This window comes from Oncorhynchus mykiss, chromosome 2 (genome assembly GCF_057628025.1).
Source record: "Oncorhynchus mykiss isolate SJ-2025 chromosome 2, ASM5762802v1, whole genome shotgun sequence".
NCBI classification, from domain to species: Eukaryota; Metazoa; Chordata; class Actinopteri; order Salmoniformes; family Salmonidae; genus Oncorhynchus; species Oncorhynchus mykiss.
In genome coordinates, this window is record NC_143023.1 from 62,866,735 (window position 1) to 62,889,909 (window position 23,175).

The 23,175-nt window shown below is 42.1% G+C and overlaps 1 protein-coding gene across 1 annotated transcript in view; it reads right to left on the bottom strand.

Annotated features, from left to right (window-relative positions):
- The window catches only part of kcnq1.2 (potassium voltage-gated channel, KQT-like subfamily, member 1.2), a 252,912-nt gene that overhangs the window by 195,134 nt on the left and 34,603 nt on the right, over positions 1-23,175 (bottom strand). The window contains exons 9-12 of the mRNA XM_021579553.3: positions 19,626-19,754; positions 18,122-18,278; positions 14,971-14,997; positions 13,099-13,213 (exon numbers count right to left, since the gene is read on the bottom strand). Of these exons, the coding sequence (XP_021435228.3) occupies positions 13,099-13,213; positions 14,971-14,997; positions 18,122-18,278; positions 19,626-19,754 (428 nt within the window). The remainder of the gene's footprint in view (positions 1-13,098; positions 13,214-14,970; positions 14,998-18,121; positions 18,279-19,625; positions 19,755-23,175) is intronic.

The following is a 23,175-nucleotide window of genomic DNA, read 5'->3' on the forward strand; positions in this document are numbered from 1 at the left end:
CATCAGTCCAGTTCTTAACCCGCTTTCTAAGCACTTTACCCCTCCACAGGGCTGTGAGATAACTGGGATAAGATGGACGCAGTTGTGGCCAGCTGTGCACAGCGGGGGTAGGGTAAGGGATTTATACGCTCCCTTAAAGAACCATAACACAGGTCCAGGATCTTGGTATGTCTGGTAGGGTATGTGGTGTACTGATGGAAGTTCAAGGTTTTTGACAATGTACAGTGGTTGAAGTCCCCAAGGATGATGTTCTGGGAATCTGGAGATATAGTTTGCAATTTTGGCGTCGTCTGGAGTATTACTCTAATTTGACTTAGGGTGGATGTAAACCACGGTGACAAATATTTTAGGAAATTCCATAGGCAGATATTGGGGGCGCAATGACACGGATAGCAGTTCAACATTCTTCATGTCCTTCCCTAAGCAGTACAGTTTTGCACCAGCGCTCATTCATAGAGACATCTCGGTCCAAGTGTATAGACGCCCCAAACCGGTGAATCACCAGTTCAGAGTCCAAGTCCCTATCCTTAAGCCATGTCTCCGTGAGAGCCAGAATACAGGCATCTTTGAATTCATGTTGCAAATGAACATGGAGAAGACACTCCCTGCTGTACTGGGTCTGTGTTGATTGTGAATGGGGAAGATCTTGCAAACTTTGTGCCAGGTGAAATTGCAATCCATAAAAGGCTGTTAACTCCATGTTCCCAAAAGCAATTAGGGGAAGAGTTCAACACGCCCTTTCAATTTAACTGATCTACTAGATCATTGCATTCAGTGAATTAAAACAGTGATATAAAACTGGTAAAATACTAAAAAACAAAACACAAATGGAGAAACACCTTGCTGCTCGTCACTGCAGGAGCATGTGGTCCATATGGAGCCTGGAGAGTAGTCATGTCATGTCATGTCATGTCATGTCCAGTCAGTCAGTCAGTCAGTCAGTCAGTCAGTCAGTCAGTCAGTCAGTCAGTCAGTCTGTCTGTCTGTCTGTCTGTCTGTCTGTCTGTTTGTCTGTTTGTCTGTCTGTGATTATGGGGCAGGCAGGGTGGGTCTGGTGGTTGTCTACAAGCATAGCAGACAATGAAGCCAAATGACAGTGCTGCTGTCTTCCATGCCGTGACACTAAGTGAAAACAAAGCATCTGTTATGGGAGTGCCCCCTTCCCAAATCTGTTAGAGCCTCTGGCTCAGCTTTACTCCCGTAGAGCAGAGTATGGACATGACAGTGTTCCATGACACAAACACACTAGCATACGCTCATAGTGTCCCACTGGTGGTAATTATCTCAACATCTGCTCCTCACCACCATATACACTCTGAGTAATAAACCATAATCATCTCAGAAATGCTTGAATCAATTAATCTGCCAGACTGTGTACATACTGAATTCATTGATAAAAAGATAGACTAAGAGGTCAGACACACAAAGAAAACTGATGGCCGATAGGTACTTATCCCAGTATTAGGCCATTCTCTTGCTAGAACAGGGTAGCCTAGTGGTTAGAGTGTTGGACTAGTAACCGAAAGGTTAGAAGATTGAATCCCCGAGCTGTCGTTCTTCCCCTGAACAAGGCACTGTTCCTAGGCCGTCATCGAAAATAAGAATGTGTTCCTAACTGACTTGCCTAGTTAAATAAAGGTAAAATATTTGTACAAATTAAAAAGCGGTACCTGTTGTGTACCAACGAATCTGACGTTTCTATTTGTAGAATTGCAATGCTCGTTAGTGGCCAACGACTTGACTTAGAGCCAATCAAAGAGCACGAACCTCCACGTGGGGGAGCTGACAGGAATGACAAGAAAAGTGGAGAAGCGGGCACTTTTCCCGTTGTAATCCACCCCCTCAGAATTGTTCTAAAACAATACATCTGCATAATATATATTTTTCATCTAGCTACGGAGTTTGGTGCTTGAAGAAGGATTTGTTTGTTCAATTTGATAATGTGCACTAGCTCAGCTAGTTAACGTTAGCTTGCTAATTCAGCCAGAGAGTCACACACACTTCATATGAAACTAATGGGGGGCAATTGCAGCACAATGCACACAACACTAAATGATTTACCTTGGGGTATTTAAAGGGAACTTCCAACACTCTGGGCAGAGGTGCTAAGTACCTCTCGGCAGTCAATAACCGTGGTGTGTCTGAGTCCTACAAGTTTTTTTTTACTATAATAACACACAACACTATCAGCCACAAATAGTGAGTGGCCATTTTCACTGTTGATTTAGGAAAATGTTATCTTGTTCAAATCAGAAGGAAAAAAAAGCGTGGGGAATTACTGTGTGTGTTGACCTAGAGCACAGTGCAGTGATGTATCGGCATGTAGGCCAAACCTTTTCTGTCATATCAAAGGATATCACACACAAAAACAGAACTCACTTTTCAATTTTACCAAAACATGAGGCAGAGAACGCAACTCCCGGCCATAGTTTAGGCGTAGCCTACCACTACAGTGTAACACAATACACTGGAGCATAAACAGTGCTGTAACTACATAACTACGGTACCAATAAAACATACAGTAACTGGATTATAACAGATATGTTTTTGCAACCTCAAACGAAAGCAGACACAGCTACACATAGTGGTTTTCCACCTTCCATGATGAATGAACCGAGTACAGTGTCGCCCCACTTGGATGTTGAAGTACTTTACGAGTACCGTATCTAGTGTGTAATCGAAGAGGGCCATCTACTGTTGGGAGGGGGAAGGGTCAGTTGAGCTTTGGACACGTCTTAACGCGTCCATCACATGCCCTTCTAAAAGATCCAAGAGAACAACTATTCACATGATGGTCAGCCAGCTGACCTCTTCTGATGCCCTTCCCATGCGCATCGTTTATAAGGCCAGCAAACAACCATACACTAAAGCACTAAGACGGAGGCTACAGACTGTCAATTGTGGCCTTGTTTAAGATACCGTAACAATAGACAGAATCTGCCCCACACCCAGAGTTGATTAGCGTAGGTGCTGGAGGCAAAAGGAAAAACTGGAGAAATAGGCAAAAGTCTCCGCACACTTCCGGGAAGACACAAATTGTAGCTGAGCTTCGGTCAGTTGGCCTTCAATGGAAAACATTTTCATTTTGTTGAAAAAAAAAAAAAGATTGCCAGGTGAATCAAAAACAAGACTTTCATAGACTTGATTCATCTTTCCGGGGGTGGAACTATCAGATTAGTGACGACCTATACCATAGTCGTTCATTAGCTTTTATAAGATGTCACACTCCAGCTGTTCTTTTTACATGTGGATGGTGTATATCATTGGAATTAATAACATTGGGGTATAACGGAGGGCTGGGGGATAGGGGGTCATAATAATAATAATAGTGTAAACCCCAGCAGGCAGTACAGTACCTTCTTGAATTCAAGTGGTGAGTCTTTGCCACAAATGGGCTGGTCAACAGACTACAAGAGAGAAGCATTTGCGTTCCTTTTACAAAGATTCTGGGCTTGGGGTTTGTCAGGAGAGGAGGAGGATGGAGGAAGGAGAAGAAAGAGATTGAATCAGAAGAGGAATGCAGAATGAGGAGGGTGTTAGAGGTGATATTGGATTAGCTGAGCTGGGGAGTGGCAAGGGGGTCAGGGGAGGAAGGAGAAGGCCTACTGTGGTGTGTGTGTGTACACACTGAGAGACACACACACTGCTCTGTACACTCGAGTCCATTGTATGTTCTCCCCCTTCCACATTTTTTTTATTACACATTTAAAACCATTTTTTTTATTTTATTTAACCTTTATTTAACTCGGAAAGTGAGTTAAGAACAAATTCTTAATTACAATGACGGCCTACACCGGCCAAACCCTAACCCGGACGACATAAGTACGTCGAATCCAATTTGTGTAAATAGGTTATGGCCAACACTTCACTCTACAAACACTGCCATAGATGGCTAGTAATAGGGTTAAGAAATGAAACAGTTCAGTTCAACAATTATATAATTGTAAGTAAATAGAATTTGCAGACCAATGCCACACCTGTGGCCAATTTGAAGGATCTCAAGGAAAAGAATACAACACATGCTTCACTGTTGACTGTTTGATCACAGTGCAAAAGGTCATGATTGTCCTCACAACTACAACACATACAGTATGATGTACTGTAAATATTTCAGTCTGACATAAAATGACTGTAAATTTGTCACGAAGCAAGTGAACATTCTTTGGGACTATAAACACTTTAAAGGAGAAAACTCACCAAACCGATTGTCGGTCTGTATATTAAGGGTGCTGTTCGTTCATAGCTGATGGTGCAGTGTGTTATAAAGTCCACCTGTTGGTGGCCGACTGACGGCTGTCATTTTCGCCCGTTTCTACATGTAGAATCGGTTTGCAAATTACGGCTAGGACGGTGTTCAGAGGTGCTAAGTACTCTCGGCCCGGGAGACACTCCACAATCATACCGGTCTGTCCATGCCTTAAGTCTGCAGGCATGATATAGCCTAGCAGCCAGGTCACTTGATCCAATGAAGGGCACCAAGACAGATGTACCGTCACATTCTGATGGATGACTGCAGGCATTATTCTGAAGGGACATGATACACAGTCATACACAATCATACAGTACAGTAGTTAAATGACAGGCCTTGAGTGCATGCTCCCCGCACCCCCCCCCCCCCCCCCAAACGCTCAGCCTGCTGCACAGACCCTATGGACGCGCCTGGTTCAATGGTGCTTAGGAAAAGAAAGAAACAATTTCTAAATTGTTAAATTAGTGAGAAATATGTGATTATTGAAAAAAACGATGAGTTTGCTTAATTTACCATCATCCTAAATTAAGTTATTGAATTATTTTGCCATATCTAATTAATGTATATTACGCAATTTTCCATGATGTGGACAGTATACATAGTTATATAGATTATTCCAAGTTTATGTGTGGTATTTGTATAATAAATGTTTAAACAGTGCATACAACCCACATTTTCCCCCTTTCTATTGATTTCAACGTGATGTCAATATGAGTGATTAAGAAAATAGCTTTCTGCATTGGCGACGGACTTCAAACAAAACGCAACAACCCAAAATGTAGCTGGTTACATATATTCCCAGATTCCATGTGGTTTTTCAGGAGTGCAACTTTGAAAGTGCAACCTGACTCCCCCCTCTCATTCTATTGATTTCAAGCTGATATCGCTATGAGTGATTGAGAAATAAGTGTAGCATTTCCCTTTCCGTTTTGGCCACCCCCAAATCAAAATGCATCACTTCAAAATGTAGCTGACTGTGTCCTGCAGGTTGTCCTCGAACCACTGATGTAAAAATATATATATTTTTAGTTGTGTTAGTTTCAACAGTGCATACAACCTGATTTCCTCCCTATCTTTGATTTGTTTGCCAATGGTTTTTGGTACGTTTGCAGTTTATAAGGTGCTCGTTTAAAAAAATACAAGTCATATGATTACTATTGTTGCACATGTGTGTGGAGATAGACATTTATGTTTAGGTTTTCAATATATCACAAACTGTTTCTGTATATTGGCTATTGATTTGGACACGTTAGGAAGCAGCGATAGCATCATTTCCAACTTAAGTTTTAGGAATATAAATATAACTTTCAACATTAACGTCCAATGGTATTGTACTTAATCAGGCAAAAACGGCTAAAATTTGTCCAAAAACATGCTGCGATTGATTGATTGTGATGAAATACAAGAAATCACCAAAACTGGGTTGCCTTGCTTACTGTTAAGATGTCTGACACTCCACTTCTTCTGTCCTGTAGAGAAATAACTGCCAACCCCATAGAAACGTGTTGATGATTTGAGGATTTGATCCAGTCAAATGTATTTTCATCCCATTTGAGACAATGGCACCACAGCAGCACCTTTGGCCAAACGGCAATGTTGACACTCTCTCTGACAGTGCAAGGTCTTGCCACTCTGCAGCTCTTCTCTCTCTCAATGTCAATATGTCAAGTGACAGTTGACAGTGTGAAGTTGCAAAATAGGTTTGCCTCTGGGTGTTGGTCTCCGATAAACAACAAAAAGAACAATCATTGGCAGTGAAAGTAGATACCCCTTGACTTATTCCACATTTTGTTATGTTATAGCCTGAATTCAACATTAATTAAATATATGATTGCTCACCTATCTACACACAATACCCCATATTAAAACATGTCTTTAGAAATTACTGCACATTTTTTGAAAATAAAATACATAAATATCTCATTGACAAAAGTATTCACATCCCTGAAAAAAAGCACCTTTGGCAGCAATTACAGATTTCAGTTGTCTAGGGTATGTCTGTATTAGCTTTGCACATTTAGATTTGGGGATTTTCTCCCATTCGGATTTTCTCAAGCTCTGTTAAGTTAGATGGGAAGTGGCGGTAAACAGCAATCTTCAATTCTTTCCACATATGTTCAATGGGATTTAAATCTGGGCTTTGGCTGGGCCACTCAAAGACTTTCGCATTCTTGTTCTTAAGCCATTCCAGCATTGCTTTGGCTGTGTGCTTGGAGTCATTTTCCTGTTGGAACGTACATCTTCGTTCCCAGTCTAAGGTCCTTTTTACTCTGAAGCAGAATCTCATTAAGGCTCCATTCACTGTTCCCTCTATCCTTGCCAGTATCCCAGTCCCTGCAACTGAAAATCATTCCCATAGCATGATTTTGCCACCACTATGCTTCACGGGATAGTGTTAGACAGGTGATGAGCTGTGCCTGGTTTTCTCCAGACATAGAGCTTTGCATTCAGGCCAAAGAGTTCTATTTTTCTCTCATCAGACCACAGAATATATTGCCTTATATCCTCCGAGTGTTCCACGTGTCTGTTTGCAAACTCCAGGCGTGCTGTCATGTGCCTTTTTCTCAGGAGTGGCTTCCCATAAATTGGTCCCATTATCCCACTTCCCATAAAGCACAGATTGGTGAAATGGTGAAGTGCTGTAGAGACTGTTGTCCTTCTGGGAGGTTCTCCCATCTCAGCCAAGGAACTCTGTAGTTCTGTCAGAGTGGTCATTGGGTTCTTGGTCACCTCCACATCAGAAGCCAAATGTCATTGAATTGTTTGTCGCATCTTGTGGTGTTGTTGTCCTGGAGACAGGGATTTGGACATGTGGTTTAACTTATTTCTCCAAACTAACCAATGATTATAATTTATAATTCTGATCCAACCATATATTCATACATTGTGCCCCTGGCTTAAGTTCAATATGTAGCTAGATGTAGTAGGCTAATGTTAACTAGCCGGCCTGGCACATTGTTGCCTCAGAATGGAAGTTAGGCTAGCAACCAAGCATTTTACCCAGGTAGCCTAGGACAACAACAACTTCAAGCATGTACTGTAGAGTATGACAGAGTCATAGACTGTTTAGGCAACATGAAAGAGGATGACATTGGCTTTTCTCTACAAGTAGGGTGAGTCAAAAATGTATTTTTCTACATGCAAGCATGCACGCAGACACCCACGCAGACACACATGCACACGCACACACAACCCACACACACGAGAAATCAGAACAAGGACAGCCACGTCATATTTAGCTTACGTTTATTGGACTAAATCGTTTTTTGTATCTTTTCGTTTTTCAGTAACTGTATTAGACTAAGCATAGGTCATTTGATGATGTTGAAATGTTGAAGTTGAAATGGTGCTGGAATAGTGGAGGCAGCACCTGTTTTCCTTGATTCTAAATCAATAGTTGTTAAGTGGTTTGAATCTGTCGTAAACATTGATTTGCTTGACCGTGCTCTCTTTTTAAATGCATGTGTTTTGTGAACTTCCCCGGACAGATGTTGCTCTCCGGCTTTTTGATAAAACAACGGTGTGGTTGAATTTATTCTGCCACTGTGTATTCTTATTGTCTCTGTCTTACGCCTATATATCACCGTGTCAAGGCATATGATTGAACTAACAGTTTATAGAGCTAACAATGCAATTATCACAACATATATGGATTTCTTGTCCTGGCATGGTTTCCCTGGTGATTTTACCGATGCACCGCTACTGCACACACATTCAATTATCTGTAAGGTCACTCCGTCATGAATTTCAAGCACAAATTCAAGCACAAAGACCAGGTTTTTTTTCCCAATTGCCTCGCAAAGAAGGGAACCTATTGGTAGATGGGTATAAAAAAAAAGCTGACACTGAATATACCAATTACGCTTTTGATCGTGTATCAATACACCCAGTCACTACAAAGATACAGGTGTCCTTCCTAACTTAGTTGCCAGAGAGGAAGGAAACCAACAGTTACAGAGATGAATGGCTGTGATAGGAGAAAACTGAGGATGGATCAATAACATTGTAGTTACTCCACAATACTAACCTAAATAACAGAGTGAAAAGAAGGAAGCCTGTACAGAAAAAAAATATTCCAAAACATGCTTCCTGTTTGCAATAAGGCACTAAGTGCTTACCAAGACAACGTTGAATGTTCCGGAGTGGTTAGAGTTTTTACTTAAATTGGCTTGAAAATCTATAGCAAAACTTGAAATTGGCTGTTTAACAATGATCAACAACCAACTTGACAGAGCTTGAAGAATTCTAAAAAGAGTAATGGGCAAATATTGAACAATCCAGGTACAGTGCCTTCAGAATGTGTTCACACCCCTTGACTTTTTTCACATTTTGTTGTGTTACAGCCTGAATATAAAATGTATTCAATTGAGATTGTTTTGTCACTGGCCTACACACAATACCCCACAATGTCAAAGTGGAATTACGTTTTTCGATTAATTACAATTTTGAAGAGGAAATGTCTTGGGTTAATAAGTATTCAACCTTGTTGTTATGTCAAGGCTAAATAAGTTCAGGAGTAAAATTGGCTTAACAAGTCAAATAATCCTTTGCATGGAATCACTCTGTGTGCAATAATAGTGTTAAACATGATTTTTAAAGTGGAACTGACAGCATTTTAGCAACATGAAATCATATTTAAATCTGTTCATATACACCCCAGGAAGAATATGCAATGGGAAAGCGGCCGTGCGTTTTGACAATCAATAAATAAAACCTAATAAAAAACATCTGTCTCATCCAGGACCAGAGTCTACACAGACTAGTGCGCTATAGACAATCAGAGCTACAATAGGCCCACATACAAACAAGCCATATGCCACACAGGCTTGCCATCATTCACCTTGAACTGGACTGTGTTTTTACAGGCAGTTAGTTACAACAGCGCGACTTTAGATCATTAGAGCGCATTCGGCAAAAGCTACAAAATACACCTAAATGGATTTCTGCAAATATGTAAAGACTACAGGAGACTTCTTACATTTGAGAACTTTACAGTCCTATTAATTTAAACAACCAAATTTAAACAAAGGTAGGCTATATTTCTCTATATGCACATCAACAAGATCAACAGCTAATGCTAGCCAGAGCAAGATGAGCTAAAATCTAACGAAGGAAAATTAGATAAACCCTCTCAAAAATGTTTAGCTCGATGGCTGTCAAAATTGCACTGATAAACGATGGGGAATAGTAAGCAGCCTGCTCGTCCTCCTGCAGCTTGCCTGCCAAAGCATACTTGTCCCAACCAAGCACACACAATTTAGCTAACTGGCTAAAGTTGGCTAGCTTGCGCGTTCATAAATTCATCAGTTATTCTGCGCTCTGAAATCGGAGTAGATAGCCAGAGTGAATTTGTATACACAAGATATATGCTAACTGGATAACAGTTGTTCAAGTTCATCATAGCTAGCTAGCTAGCTAGCAAAGCGATTCACATTTCTTGCTAGATAACCAAATGACACCTGCATTTCTAGCTGTGTAGCCACCGAAAAACAATATGAGGGAAAGACTCACCCACTCCTCCAATGACATGACATCCTCCTAGCAGCTAACTACCTAGCTAACATTAGGCTCCGTGTTTTTAGCTTGCTACATAAATAGATATGCTAGCATATTAGCAACGTTATAACTGACTTGTGATCATTGCCCTTGCCAGTTTGATTGTATTGACATTCCCAGCCTTAGTTACATTAATCCGTTTTTGTCCAAAATATTGAATAATTGAAACTGAAACAGTGCATCCCGAATGGAGGCAGCAAATAATGTACCAGGCCAGCTGTGATTTACAACGTGATAGCAATACTTTTTGGACTATTAACCAGTTGCATCTCTAGGGGCGCTATTTCATTTTTGGATAAAAAACGTTCCCGTTTTAAGCGCGATATTTTGTCACGAAAAGATGCTCGACTATGCATATTCTTGACAGTTTTGGAACGAAAACACTCTGAAGTTTCAGAATCTGCAAAGATTTTGTCTGTAAGTGCCCCAGAACTCATTCTACAGGCGAAACCAAGATGATACGTCAAACAGGAAATGAGCAGAATTTCTGAAGCTCTGTTTTCTAATGTCTCCTTATATGGCTGTGAATGCGACAGGAATAAGCTTAGACCTTCTGCCGTTTCCCCAAGATGTCGGCAGCATTGTGACGTATTTGTAGGCATATCATTGGAAAATTGACCATAAGAGACTACATTTTCCAAGTGTCCGCCTGGTGTCCTGCGTCGAAACTAGTGCGCAAAGCCATGTGCAAGTATTTTTCCATTTGATTGAGAGGGGAAACCATGCTTCCACGAACGATATATCATCGAAGAGATATGTGAAAAACACCTTGAGGATCGATTCTAAACAACGTTTGCCATGTTTTCAGTCAATATTATGGAGTTAATTTGGAAAAAAGTTGCACAAAACGGAGCTATTTCTAATACACAAATAATATTTTTGGGAAAACTGAGCATCTGCTATCTAACTGAGAGTCTCCTCATTGAAAACATCTGAAGTTCTTCAAAGGTAAATTATTTTATTTGAAGGCTTTTATGTTTTTGTTGAAATGTTGCGTGCTGGATGCTAACGCTAATGCTAACGCTAAATGCTACGCTAGCTAGCTACTTTTACACAAATGATTGTTTTCCTATGGTTGAGAAGCATATTTTGAAAATCTGAGATGACAGTGTTGTTTACAAAAGGCTAAGCTTGAGAGATGGCATATTTATTTCATTTCAGCATTTCATTTGCGATTTTCATGAATAGTTAACGTTGCGTTATGGTAATGAGCTTGAGTCTGTATTCACGATCCCGGATCCGGGATGGGGAGATCAGAAAGGTTAAGAAATGTATTGGGGAATTATATGAATAATGCATTGAACTGCATCCACCTCTTATAATGTTGGTTTTGTAGCACAAACTGTGAATTGTATATTTTTGACTGATATTATGATTTCAGTTTGTTTCATATCTGCAAAATAGTTCAATTGCGGTCGGTTCCACTTTAAATGACTACCTCATCTCTGTAACCCACACATACAATTATCTGTAAGGTCCCTCCGTCTAGAGCAGTGAATTTCAAACACAGATTCAACCACAAATACCAGGGAGGTTTATAAATGCCTCGCAAAAAAGAGCATGTATTGGTAGATTGGTAAAAAGCAGACATTGAATAGACCTTTGAGCATTGGTGAATTTATTAAGTACACTTTAGATGGTGTATCAATACACCCAGTCACTACAACGATCCAGGCGTCCTTCTTAACTCAGTTGCTGGAGAGGAAGGAAACCGCTCAGGGATTTCACCATGAGGCCAATGGCGATTTTAAAACAGTTACAGAGTTTAATGGCTATGATGGGAGAAAACTGAGGCTGGATCAACACAATTGTAGTTACTCCACAATACTAACTTCACTGACAGAGTGAAAAGAAGGAAGCTTGTACAGAATAGAAAATATTCTAAAACATGTATCCTGTTTGAAATAAGGCAGTAAAGTAAAACAGCAAAGAATTTGGCAAAGAAATTAACTTTATGTACTGAATACAAAGTGTTATGCTTGGGGCAAATCCAACACAGCACATCACTGAGTACCACTATTCATATTTTCAAGCATGGCTGCATTATATTATGGGTATGCTTGTCATCGGCAAGGACTAGGTTGTTGTATTTAAATGAAAAGAAACTGAATAGAGTTAAGCACAGGCAAAATTCTAGAGGAAAACCTGGTTCAGCCTGCTTTCCAACAGACACTGGGAGGCAAATGTACCTTCAGCAGGACAATAGCATTAAACACAAGGCCAAATATACACTGGAGTTGCTTACCAAGATGACATTGAATGTTCCTGAGTGGCGTAGTAAAAGTTTTGACTTAAATCGGCTTGAAAATCTATGGCAAGACATGAAAATGGCTGTCTAGCAATGTTCAACGACCAACTTGACAGAGCTTGAAGAATTATTGAATGAAGAATGTGCAAATAGTGTATAATCCAGGTGTGCAAAGCTCTTGGAGACTTACCCAGAAAGAAATTACTGGCATAGGTGATTCTAAGATGTATTCACTCAGGGGTGTGAATACTTACGTAAATTAGATATTTCCTTATTTAATTTTCAATAAATTAGCAACATTTCTAAAAACATGTTTTCACTTTGTCATTATGGGGTATTGTGTGTAGATGGGTTAGAATAATCTATTTTGAATTCAGGGTTTAACGTAACAAAATGTGGAATAAGTCAAGGGGAATGAATACTTTCTGAAGGCACTGTATGCAAAGCTCTTACAGACTTACCCAAAAACTGTAATCACTGCCAAAGGTGATTCTGACATGCATTGACTCAGGTTGTTGAATACTTATCTAATGAAGATATATTAGTGTTTTTTAAATATTTTTTACAAATGTTTCTTCCAATTTGACATTAGTATTAGTATACACAAGTATTGTGTGTAGATCGTTGACAAAAATGACAATTCACCCCACCCCCCCTCCTCTCGAAGGCACTATAGCAACTAGCCAACCAGTCACCTTACAAACATGTCACAAACAAACGGGACTGTTTCCTCAAACTCAGGGTTAATCCGTTCTATACCGTGGTAACAACCAGGGTTTCAAGCACTCAAGAGGCCATTTAACCCTCTCGTGAGTTGAACAGAGCAGCTCTACATTGACAGGGAGGGCTCTTTGGCCTATCAACAGGCTTTATACCGTACAGATTACGGATGGGCCTGTGTAAGAGGCAGGGAGGTGTCTATGGTATGGATTAATAAATGAATAAGGACAAAGAGCATGGGTACAATACAATGGCTGTAGGGTTGATGAACGGCAGGCAGATGTACTGTAGTGAGTGACGGATGGAGGGGTAGTTAGGTACTCACTGTGCTGTGTCTGTCACCACGGTTAAAGGGATGTCCTCGCTGACATAGGCCATGTCATCACACAACCTGTTCGTCCGGGAGATGTCCATGGAAGAGCTGTCCAGTTTTTTCTTAACTGTGGGAGACAACACAAGAGAGTTGATGATATAATCAAGGATTCAGTTCAACGCCGTTTCCAATTTACTAAGTAAGAAGAAAAAAGGCTAATTGAAAAAGTAAAGGATAGCCATTAGGGAAGTGTCTACCTGGAGAGGCAGGACAGCTCAGATTGAAAGAGGACCATGAGTGCTGAACGCCTAGAGTCAAGAAGAACAATAAGAAAGAAAGAAAGAAAGATAGGAAGAAAGGAAGGAAGGAAGGAAGGAAGGAAGGAAGGAAGGAAGGAAGGAAGGAAGGAAGGAAGGAAGGAAGGAAGGAAGGAAGGAAGGAAGGAAGGAAGGAAGGAAGGAAGGAAGGAAGGAAGGAAGGAAGAGGAGTGTGAGAAACAGGTGGAACAAAGACAGTGGAAGAAGATATGGTGACTAGTCAATCAAGTATACAGCATGTCATTGAATGGTATCATCACACCAAGAAGAGGTTATTTTAGTCTGTGAAGATGGTGATTGGTAACATCGCTTTCAAACCTCTAGAGTTTGTTTGTGCAGCTAAAAACCATTGCACAGTGAAGGTTTGTAGGGAACTAGCTACAGTCCAACAGTCAGCATAGTTTCATAAAGAATAAAGAATGGAAGAAAACGGGGTTCCAGGAACTGGGTGAGCACTCCAACCAAAGCAAAGGCAACTGAACCCTCTGGACCTTTACCATCAGTTTAACATTGTTCAGCCCGGAAGCTTCGGCTACACTGTTACTTTAGACCCACTCACACAGAAAGAAGAGCGAGAGGGGGGGGGGGGGGGGGGGGGGGCAGAGATAGAGAAGAGAAAGAGGGAGAAAGAGCGGGAGCGGTAGACAGAGAGAGAGGGGGGAGAGGTAGAGAGACACACATAGAGACAGAAGGAGAAATCGTGAGAGAGAGAGAAGGGGGAGAGGGAAAGGGAGAGAGAGAGAGGGAAAGTTAAGGACAGGGGGTACTGTGCAGCTCCTCCACTTCTCATTCAGTGGGACCGGGGACGCGAGCGGGCTTATCTGCTACAAAAACACTGCAGGCTTATTAATATCTGGCCCTGTCAGAGCAAACACACTGGGTTAGGAGCACCAGAGAATGAAAACAAGCAGGGGCCAGAGAGCGAGAGATGGTGGGTGTGGGCAGAAAGAGCGAGACAGAGAGAGTGACAGACAGAGAGAGAGAGAGACAAAGAACGAGAGAGGGAGAGAGAGTGACAGCCTGGAAAGAGAGCGCCCCATTGAAAATGGAGATTCTCACAGACGGCAGCCGGGCCAGAGGGCCAGACAGATAAGTGGAGTGATAAGCCGGACGTTGACTAAATCAAACAATGCCCAGTTTAATTCTGACCACTGGAGCGCCACAATGTCCGCTTATCACCCCAACCTCCCTCCCAGTCCCCCCTGTTCCCCGGTGAGTCCCCCGGCCCCTGACCCAGCCCTCACCCCGACTGGTGTTGGCAGGACAGCCAGAAAAGAAAACACCCAGGCTAGGCTGGTAGAGAGGAGAGGAGGGAGTCCAGGGCCTGCCTGCATCTGTCTCTCTGCTGGCTTCCAGTTTGCTCCGGTTGGTGACAAACTCCAGTCTAATTAAAATACTGTCTCTGTCGTGGGGAAAAAACAACTAATGATTAACACAGAGGATCTCTTAAAGGGACAAAGGATTGAGCCTGAAACGGTGTGAGTTGGAACTGAAGTGCGTCACGAAGACTGGAGGTCATGGGGTCAAGTAGGAGATGGTGTCTGAGTGTAGAGAGGTGAGGGCTCACCTGTTTGTCTGAGCATCCGGGTGATGACTGAGGAGGAAAATAAAGAACTTCTCAAAATGATGTCCTCAAAAACCACTGCCTTAATTTGACATACTGTATATAAAGGAATCAAAATCAACACAACCAATGGCATGGGATTCTTACAATTATTTTTTACCTTTATTTAACTAGGCAAGTCAGTTAAGAACAAATTCTTATTTTCAATGATGGCCTAGGAACAGTGGGTTAACTGCCTTGTTCAGGGGCAGAACAACAGATTATTTACCTTGTCAGCTCGGGGATTCAATCTTGCAACCTTTCGGTTACTAGTCCAACACTCTAAACACTAGGCTACCCAGGCCGCCCAGGGATACGACTCATCTCAACACTAGACCACTTTTGAGGTCTGAAAACATACGATAAACTTAGATTTCAGCATCAACCAACTCTTAATATAAGCGAGTGCAATGTCATTGCTGTTCCAACAACACTTTTCATCAACAAGAAAACTGTTAACAGTTTGTTTCCGCAGGATAAGAACCTTTTTAAACACCCCCGATCTCCAGAGACAGTTGAATCTGCAGATGTCTGTTTTTATACACTGTAATCAGCAGAAAGCACACCATGCTGCCTGGAATTTAAACATTATCCTTCGTGACAACATGCTGTTGAGAGTATGGTGAGCATGGCTACTTAAATGTCTTTATGACATCAACAGACCGCCTTTCAAAAGCCTTGGCTCCACTAACTAGCCTCAAAATACATGCAACTTGACAAATATGTTTTTCCCCCTCCTCTAAAGTTCAAAGGCAGTAAGACATATGTTCCTGTTCATTATCTACCGTTACATCCCTCCAATTAAGCACCAAACGAGTTAGCATTTTCCCCCATATCTCCTTCCTCTGCTGGTTACGTTCTATGTTAATATCCCTCTCCCTCCTTTCATGATTATGTGCTTTGACAGGAAAAACTCCTAAAGCACACTTATTAACCTCCAGACGGGGACGATTCATTTGGCGGGGGTTTACACAGAAAGTCCCCCACCCCCGTTACATGGTGCAACGGTCTAGTTAGCAACATCAGTAAGGTGAATACTAAGTAACTGAATGCAACATCTGCGGGAATGTTACCATTGATTCAACACAAAACACTAGCTTTCTGACTGACTCTTGCCGCAACATCTATTTTGAAGTACTTTCTGTCATTTTCTTCAGGTAAAATCAATCAAAGTGTGAGTGTCTGATGCCAGTGATGCGGACAAGTGGAGCAGTAAAGCACTTGTACAGTATACACAAACTCTAATCACCAGTGACTCTAATGACTTTCATCTGGCCTGGCCTGTCCTTGTTGGTGCTGGAGCCTAACCCAGCCACGTGGCAGCCATCTTGTGTCTGTCTTTCTATCCCAGGGCCTCTGTTCCTCTCTCTGACTGACTGACATTCAAGCCCTGTACCAGCTTCACAACACCCCCCCCCCCCCCCCCCCCCCGTCCCCGTCCCCGTCCCTCTTCTCTCCCTCTATGGGGGAAGAGAGAGAATCACACCACTCACCAAACCCAACCACTACCATCGACAAACCCAACCTTACCATCGATAGGCATGCTGAGTCAGAGCATTCTTCAAATCTTTACTGTGTCGTGTCCCACGCACATGACATCCTGTACTGTACATTTAAACACATTCACTGTTACTTACAATTCAATAAACTGGTCCTGAACGTCTCTAAAACTAAGATCATTGTATTTGGTACAAAGCTGAATCTGGTAATGAATGGTGTTTCTGTTGAACAAGTTGAGGAGACTAAATTACTTGGCGTTTCCTTAGATTGTAAACCGTCATGGGTCAAAACATATAGATTCAATGGTTGTAAAGATGGGGAGAGGTCTGTCTGTAATAAAGAGATGCTCTGCTTTTTTGACACCACACTCCACAAAGCAAGTTACGCAGGCTTTAGTTTTGTCTAATCTTGATTACTGGCCAGTCGTGTGATCGAGTGCCTGCAAGGAAAGTTAAGCTGCAGCTGGCCCAGAACAAAGCGTCACATCTTGCTGTAATCTCACTGTCTCACTGTAATCAGAGGGCTGATATAAATACTATGCATGCCAGTCTCTCTTGGCTAAGAGTTGAGGAGAGACTGACTGCATCCTTCTTTTTATAAGAAACATGAATGTGTTGAAAATCCCAAATTGTTTGCATAGTCACCTTACACACAGCACTGACACACACACTTACCCCACCAGACATGCCACCAGGGGTCTTTTCACAGTCCCCAAATCCAGAACAAATTCAAGAAAGTTTACAGTATTATCTAGAGCCCTTATTGCATGGAACTTCCTTCCATCTCAAATTGCTCAAATAAACAGTAAACCTGGTTTAAAAAAAACAGATAAAGCAACACCTCGAGGCACAATGCCTCTCCCCTATTTGACCTAGATAGTTTGTGTATGTATTGACATGTAGGCTACGTGTGCCTTTAAACATATGTAGTTCTGTCCTTGAGTTGTTCTCGTCTATTAATGTTCTGTATTATGTCATGTTTTGTGGGGACCCCAGGAAGAGTAGCTGCTGCTTGTGCAACAATTCATGGGGATCCTAATAAAATACCAAAAAGCTCTAGTATTTTATATTCTGGTTTAAGTAAGTGTGTGTGTTCCTCTTAAAATAAACCACAATATGTTACACATTCTAATATCAATGAGCTTGTTACTTCCTATATCACTTTATAGAAAATATGTTCAGATATGCCCAGTATGTAGTGGCGACGAGTCATTCAAGGCAGGTCGGGCAGAACCTGTTTAGCAGTTTTGCATGTTATTTTGGTATTACTACGTGTCACATATCAATTTGTAAATCACGTTATCTACTGTCGCTTTGACTGGACTGATCATGTCAACATCATACTTTCAAATTCTTAGCTAGACAAGCAGTCATCGACATGCATCAAGTCAGCAATCTACTGGCAAATCCTTTTCAGGTGTAACAGTGGTAAGGATTCAATGCATGGTGCTGAAAATCATTTCTGCTGATAACTCAACCAAATGTGAATCAAAACTAGACGTTGAAATGACATCTGTTTCCAGTGGAATCTACCTTCACTTTAAGCCAAACATTAGGAGCATCTGTAACATGACCAACTGTAAAGAAACCTGTTCCATCCAGCACTGTCCAGTTACCTGGCTGTTCTTCCAGAAACAAGGGGACCTCTTTCTTCTCGTCTTCATCCTCAATGTGGTCGAAGGTGAGCTGAGGAATATACATCCTCTTCTCTCCAGGGATGGTCAGGGAGCCATTGTCACGGACCATCTTCAGTTTCCTCTTGGGGCGCTTGCTCTGAAGACAGAGACACGAGAAGAGCATCACCGGGACTGTCCGGAACACAAAACTCAGCATCGGTCATTAGGGCCAGGAGTTTCACTGGTCAGGTTTACGTGGCCACTCCTGGTCCTGTGGGAATAAACAGGTAAGGGTTGCAGGTGGCCTATCACTATGTCCGTATGATAAACAAGTTGTTTGAATGTACTTAGAGTTGTTTTAGCACTATCACCTCATTTGCTATTGCTGACATTGCATGTGCTGCCCAGTATATGTTGATGGTGCATTGCATAACCATTCGTAATGCTGATGCCCCAGTATTAGCTTTGTAAGCAATGATTCGTGCACACTTAAAACCTCTTCAGATAATACATTTCTGACATTTCAATTGGTTGGTCAAAGCTACCTGCACTTATAGCGTGGTGACTTAGGCCATGTCTTCTAATCTGTGCAGGTTTAGCGGAGGTCAAAGCTCTTTGAGACTCTGAATGCTTCCGGACCTTCATTGTGCTCCACTCCGTCTCCCAGAACAAGCTTTATAGACTGACTGCTTTATAGAAACGGAATGATTTTTACTCAGTGACAGACACACAGTCTCCTGCCATTGACTCGCCCACAGTCCTGTCCAAATACCAGAATGTGCCTGAATTCTGAATGACTCATTAGGAACAGAGGGGAGAGGGATAGAGGAGAGCGAGAGAGAAGGAGAAAAGTCACATACAGAAACAGAAAGGGACGGAAGCAGCCTTCACTCTCCCTAATATGTGTGGGTTCAATGCTAAACAAAGATTTTTTTGTTGTTGTTCTACCAACACAAAGGTTTACTCCCATGAGAAAGGCAGCGGTGACATCATCTCAACTGACTGTGTCTTTGTGTGGGGAGACAAAGGCCTGGAGTCATCCTGGTGGCTCACTGGCTCAGGCCTCGAGGGGTAGGGGGTATGTGGTGTGGGTGGGGGCTGCTGCCTGGGGAAAGGGAGTGGATGGGGTGCTTAACTTGTTCTTTCACAATCAGTTCCATGCCCTAAGCACCACCACACAGCTAATGTAGTTAAGTTAAAAATCACATTGTCGAAGGGGATAATACTAGGTCTTTCAGCCAGATGGACGGCTCATATCCCCACTAAACAGCTTTTAGGGCAGCTCTCTTTCTGTCATCTCTGGAAATTGAGATGGGATGCATGTGCTCTGAGTGACGGGTTGATCCGATATATTAGCTGTTGATTGACGAAGCAGCTAGAGTGCATCGGTGGAATGCAGAGGCAAACTGTTGCCTTTCTCTGAACAGGGTTAACGGTACATAATGTGTGTATACACCTACTGTATTTTTCTTTTTAATAACTGAAGAAGTAATGCAGTTTTTACCTTGTTTCTGAGGTTTGGGCTGTCGTTTTCAGAATTCATGGTAGGGATGTAGTCTCCGGTGAGGACGTACATTTTCCAGGTGGCAGGACAGCCTTCTGGTTTCTCTGCTACATAGCACCGCCACAGCGCCTGAGGGAGGATGGAGACAAACAGTGAACCAGGGTGATAAATGTTTGAATCACATCATTGACCAGGGTAAACCCAGCGGGTGAGCTGATCACCTGGACATTTTCTCAGCGCTAGGTAGAAGTTGGCCTTAGGCACAGATCTGGAATCAGACCTTTCCAAACCTCAACCAGTAAGTGGCGAACAGCTTACAGTCTGTCAGTACAACACCGTGCTCTGACAAGAGACAACTCTTCTCTGTTTCACAACCTCAGCCTGGCATTATTTGGTGAAAAATCTCATTCCTTTTTTTAGCTCTGCACCATCATCCTCATTGTCATCATCATGTTTATTCAGTGTCTCTATGTTTCTAAATGTCACCACAATAAGGATTATCTTTGTAAATGTAGCTGTGGGCTTCTGTATATGTTCAGAGTCAATGTGATCCTTGGGATGGCCAGCTCCTGGCAAATAAAACCGGGTGCTATTTGCCTGTCGTCTCTGTCTGGGAGAGAACGGGACAGAACCGCTCACCTTTTCCAGGACATGGCAGGAATATAAAGACTACAAACACTGCTACTCCTCTAATTGTAGTAGAATGCTTTTTGAAGCTTACATTGGCAAGATCTGGAGGGAACAAATGCGTTCTGTAAAGGATCGAATTTGGGAGATTTTGTGGTCTTGGACATGTTTTAAAACTTCTTAGGGCTGCAATCCCGTTAACGGGATTGATATGACAACAGCCAGTGAAAGTGCAGAGCGCCAAATTCAAACAACAGAAATCTCATAATTAAAATTCCTCAAACATGCATGTATTTTATACCATTTTAAAGGACATCTTGTTGTTTATCCCACCAAAGTGTCCGATTTCAAATAGGCTTTACATCGAAAGCACCACAAACGATTATGTTAGGTCAGAGCCAAGCCACAGAAAAACACAGCCATTTTTCCAGCCAAAGAGAGGAGTCACAAAAAGCACAAATAGAGATAAAATTAATCACTAACCTTTGATGATCTTCATCAGATGACATTCATAGGACTTCATGCTACACAATGTTTTGTTCGATAAAGTGCATATTTATATAAAAAATCTCAGTATACATTGGCGCGTTATGTTCACTAGTTCCAAAAACATCCGGTGATATTGCAGAGAGCCACATCATTGTACAGAAATACTCATTATAAATGTCGATGAAAATACAATTGTTAGACATGGAAATATAGATACACTTCTCCTTAACTTCTCTAGGGTAGGCGGCAGCATTTGGAATTTTGGATGAAAAGCATGCTCAAATTAAACAGCTTTCTACTCAGGCCGAGAGGATAGGATATGCATATAGTTAGTAGATTTGGATAGAACACACTCTACAGTTTCCAAAACTGCTAAAATAATGTTTGTGAGTATAACAGAACTAAAGGTAGTATTTTTCCCCCTGTAGTTTTTTATTCAATGCCATTACAGTATACATTGACTTAGGACTCAAATTGCAGTTCCTATGCCTTCCACTAGATGTCAACAATCTTTAGAAATTGTTTCAGGCTTGTATTCTGAAAAATGAGGGAGTAAGAGCAGTCTGAATGAGTGGACCCTGTCTTTTTCATGCGTGCGACCAGAGAGAGTGCCTTTCTTGTTTACCTTTTATATTGACGACGTTATTGTCTGGTTGAAATATTATAGATTATTTAGGCTAAAAACAACCAGAGGATTGAATATAAACATCGTTTGATGTTTCTATGAACTTTACATATACAATTTGGATTTTTTGTATGCCTGTTGTGACTGTGTTTGAGCCTGTGGATTATTGGATTATGTGGAACATTTATTGAACATTTATTGAACATTTATTGAATAAATGAATGTCTTCTGAGTGCCACCATATGAAGATCATCAAAGGTAAGGGATTAATTTTATCTCTATTTCTGACTTGTGTAACTCTTCTACTTTGCTGGTTACTGTTTGTAATGATTTGTCTGCTGGGCTATGTTATCAAATAATTGTAAGGTACACTTTTGCCGTAAAGCATTTTTTAAATCTGACACCATGGTTGGATTCACAAGAAGTTCATCTTTAAACCAATGTAAAATAGTTCAATCAAATTCAATCAATCAATCAAATTTATTTTATATAGCCCTTCGTACATCAGCTGATATCTCAAAGTGCTGTACAGAAACCCAGCCTAAAACCCCAAACAGCAAGCAATGCAGGTGAAGAAGCACGGTGGCTAGGAAAAACTCCCTAGAAAGGCCAAAACCTAGGAAGAAACCTAGAGAGGAACCAGGCTATGTGGGGTGGCCAGTCCTCTTCTGGCTGTGCCGGGTGGAGATTATAACAAAACATGGTCAAGATGTTCAAATGTTCATAAATGACCAGCATGGTCGAATAATAATAAGGCAGAATAGTTGAAACTGGAGCAGCAGCACAGTCAGGTGGACTGGGGACAGCAAGGAGTCATCATGTCAGGTATTCCTGGGGCATGGTCCTAGGGCTCAGGTCCTCCGAGAGAGAGAAAGAAAGAGAGAATTAGAGAGAGCATATGTGGGATGGCCAGTCCTCTTCTGGCTGTGCCGGGTGGAGATTATAACAGAACATGGCCAAGATGTTCAAATGTTCATAAATGATCAGCATGGTCGAATAATAATAAGGCAGAACAGTTGAAACTGGAGCAGCAGCACAGCCAGGTGGACTGGGGACAGCAAGGAGTCATCATGTCAGGTAGTCCTGGGGCATGGTCCTAGGGCTCAGGTCCTCCGAGAGAGAGAAAGAGAGAAGGAGAGAATTAGAGAACGCACACTTAGATTCGAATAGGACAGGAGAAGTACTCCAGATATAACAAACTGACCCTAGCCCCCCGACACATAAACTACTGCAGCATAAATACTGGAGGCTGAGACAGGAGGGGTCAGGAGACACTGTGGCCCACTCCGAGGACACCCCCGGACAGGGCCAAACAGGAAGGATATAACCCCACCCACTTTGCCAAAGCACAGCCCCCACACCACTAGAGGGATATCTTCAACCACCAACTTACCATCCTGAGACAAGGCTGAGTATAGCCCACAAAGACCTCCGCCACGGCACAACTTAAGGGGGGGGGGGGGGGGGGGCGCCAACCCAGACAGGATGACCACATCAGTGACTCAACCCACTCAGGTGACGCACCTCCTCCAGGGACGGCATGAGAGAGCCCCAGTAAAGCCAGTGACTCAGCCCCTGTAATAGGGTTAGAGGCAGAGAATCCCAGTGGAAAGAGGGGAACCGGCCAGGCAGAGACAGCAAGGGTGGTTCGTTGCTCCAGAGCCTTTCCGTTCACCCTCCCACTCCTGGGCCAGACTACACTCAATCATATGACCCACTGAAGAGATGAGTCTTCAGTAGAGACTTAAAGGTTGAGACCGAGTTTGCGTCTCTGACATGGGTAGGCAGACCGTTCCATAAAAATGGAGT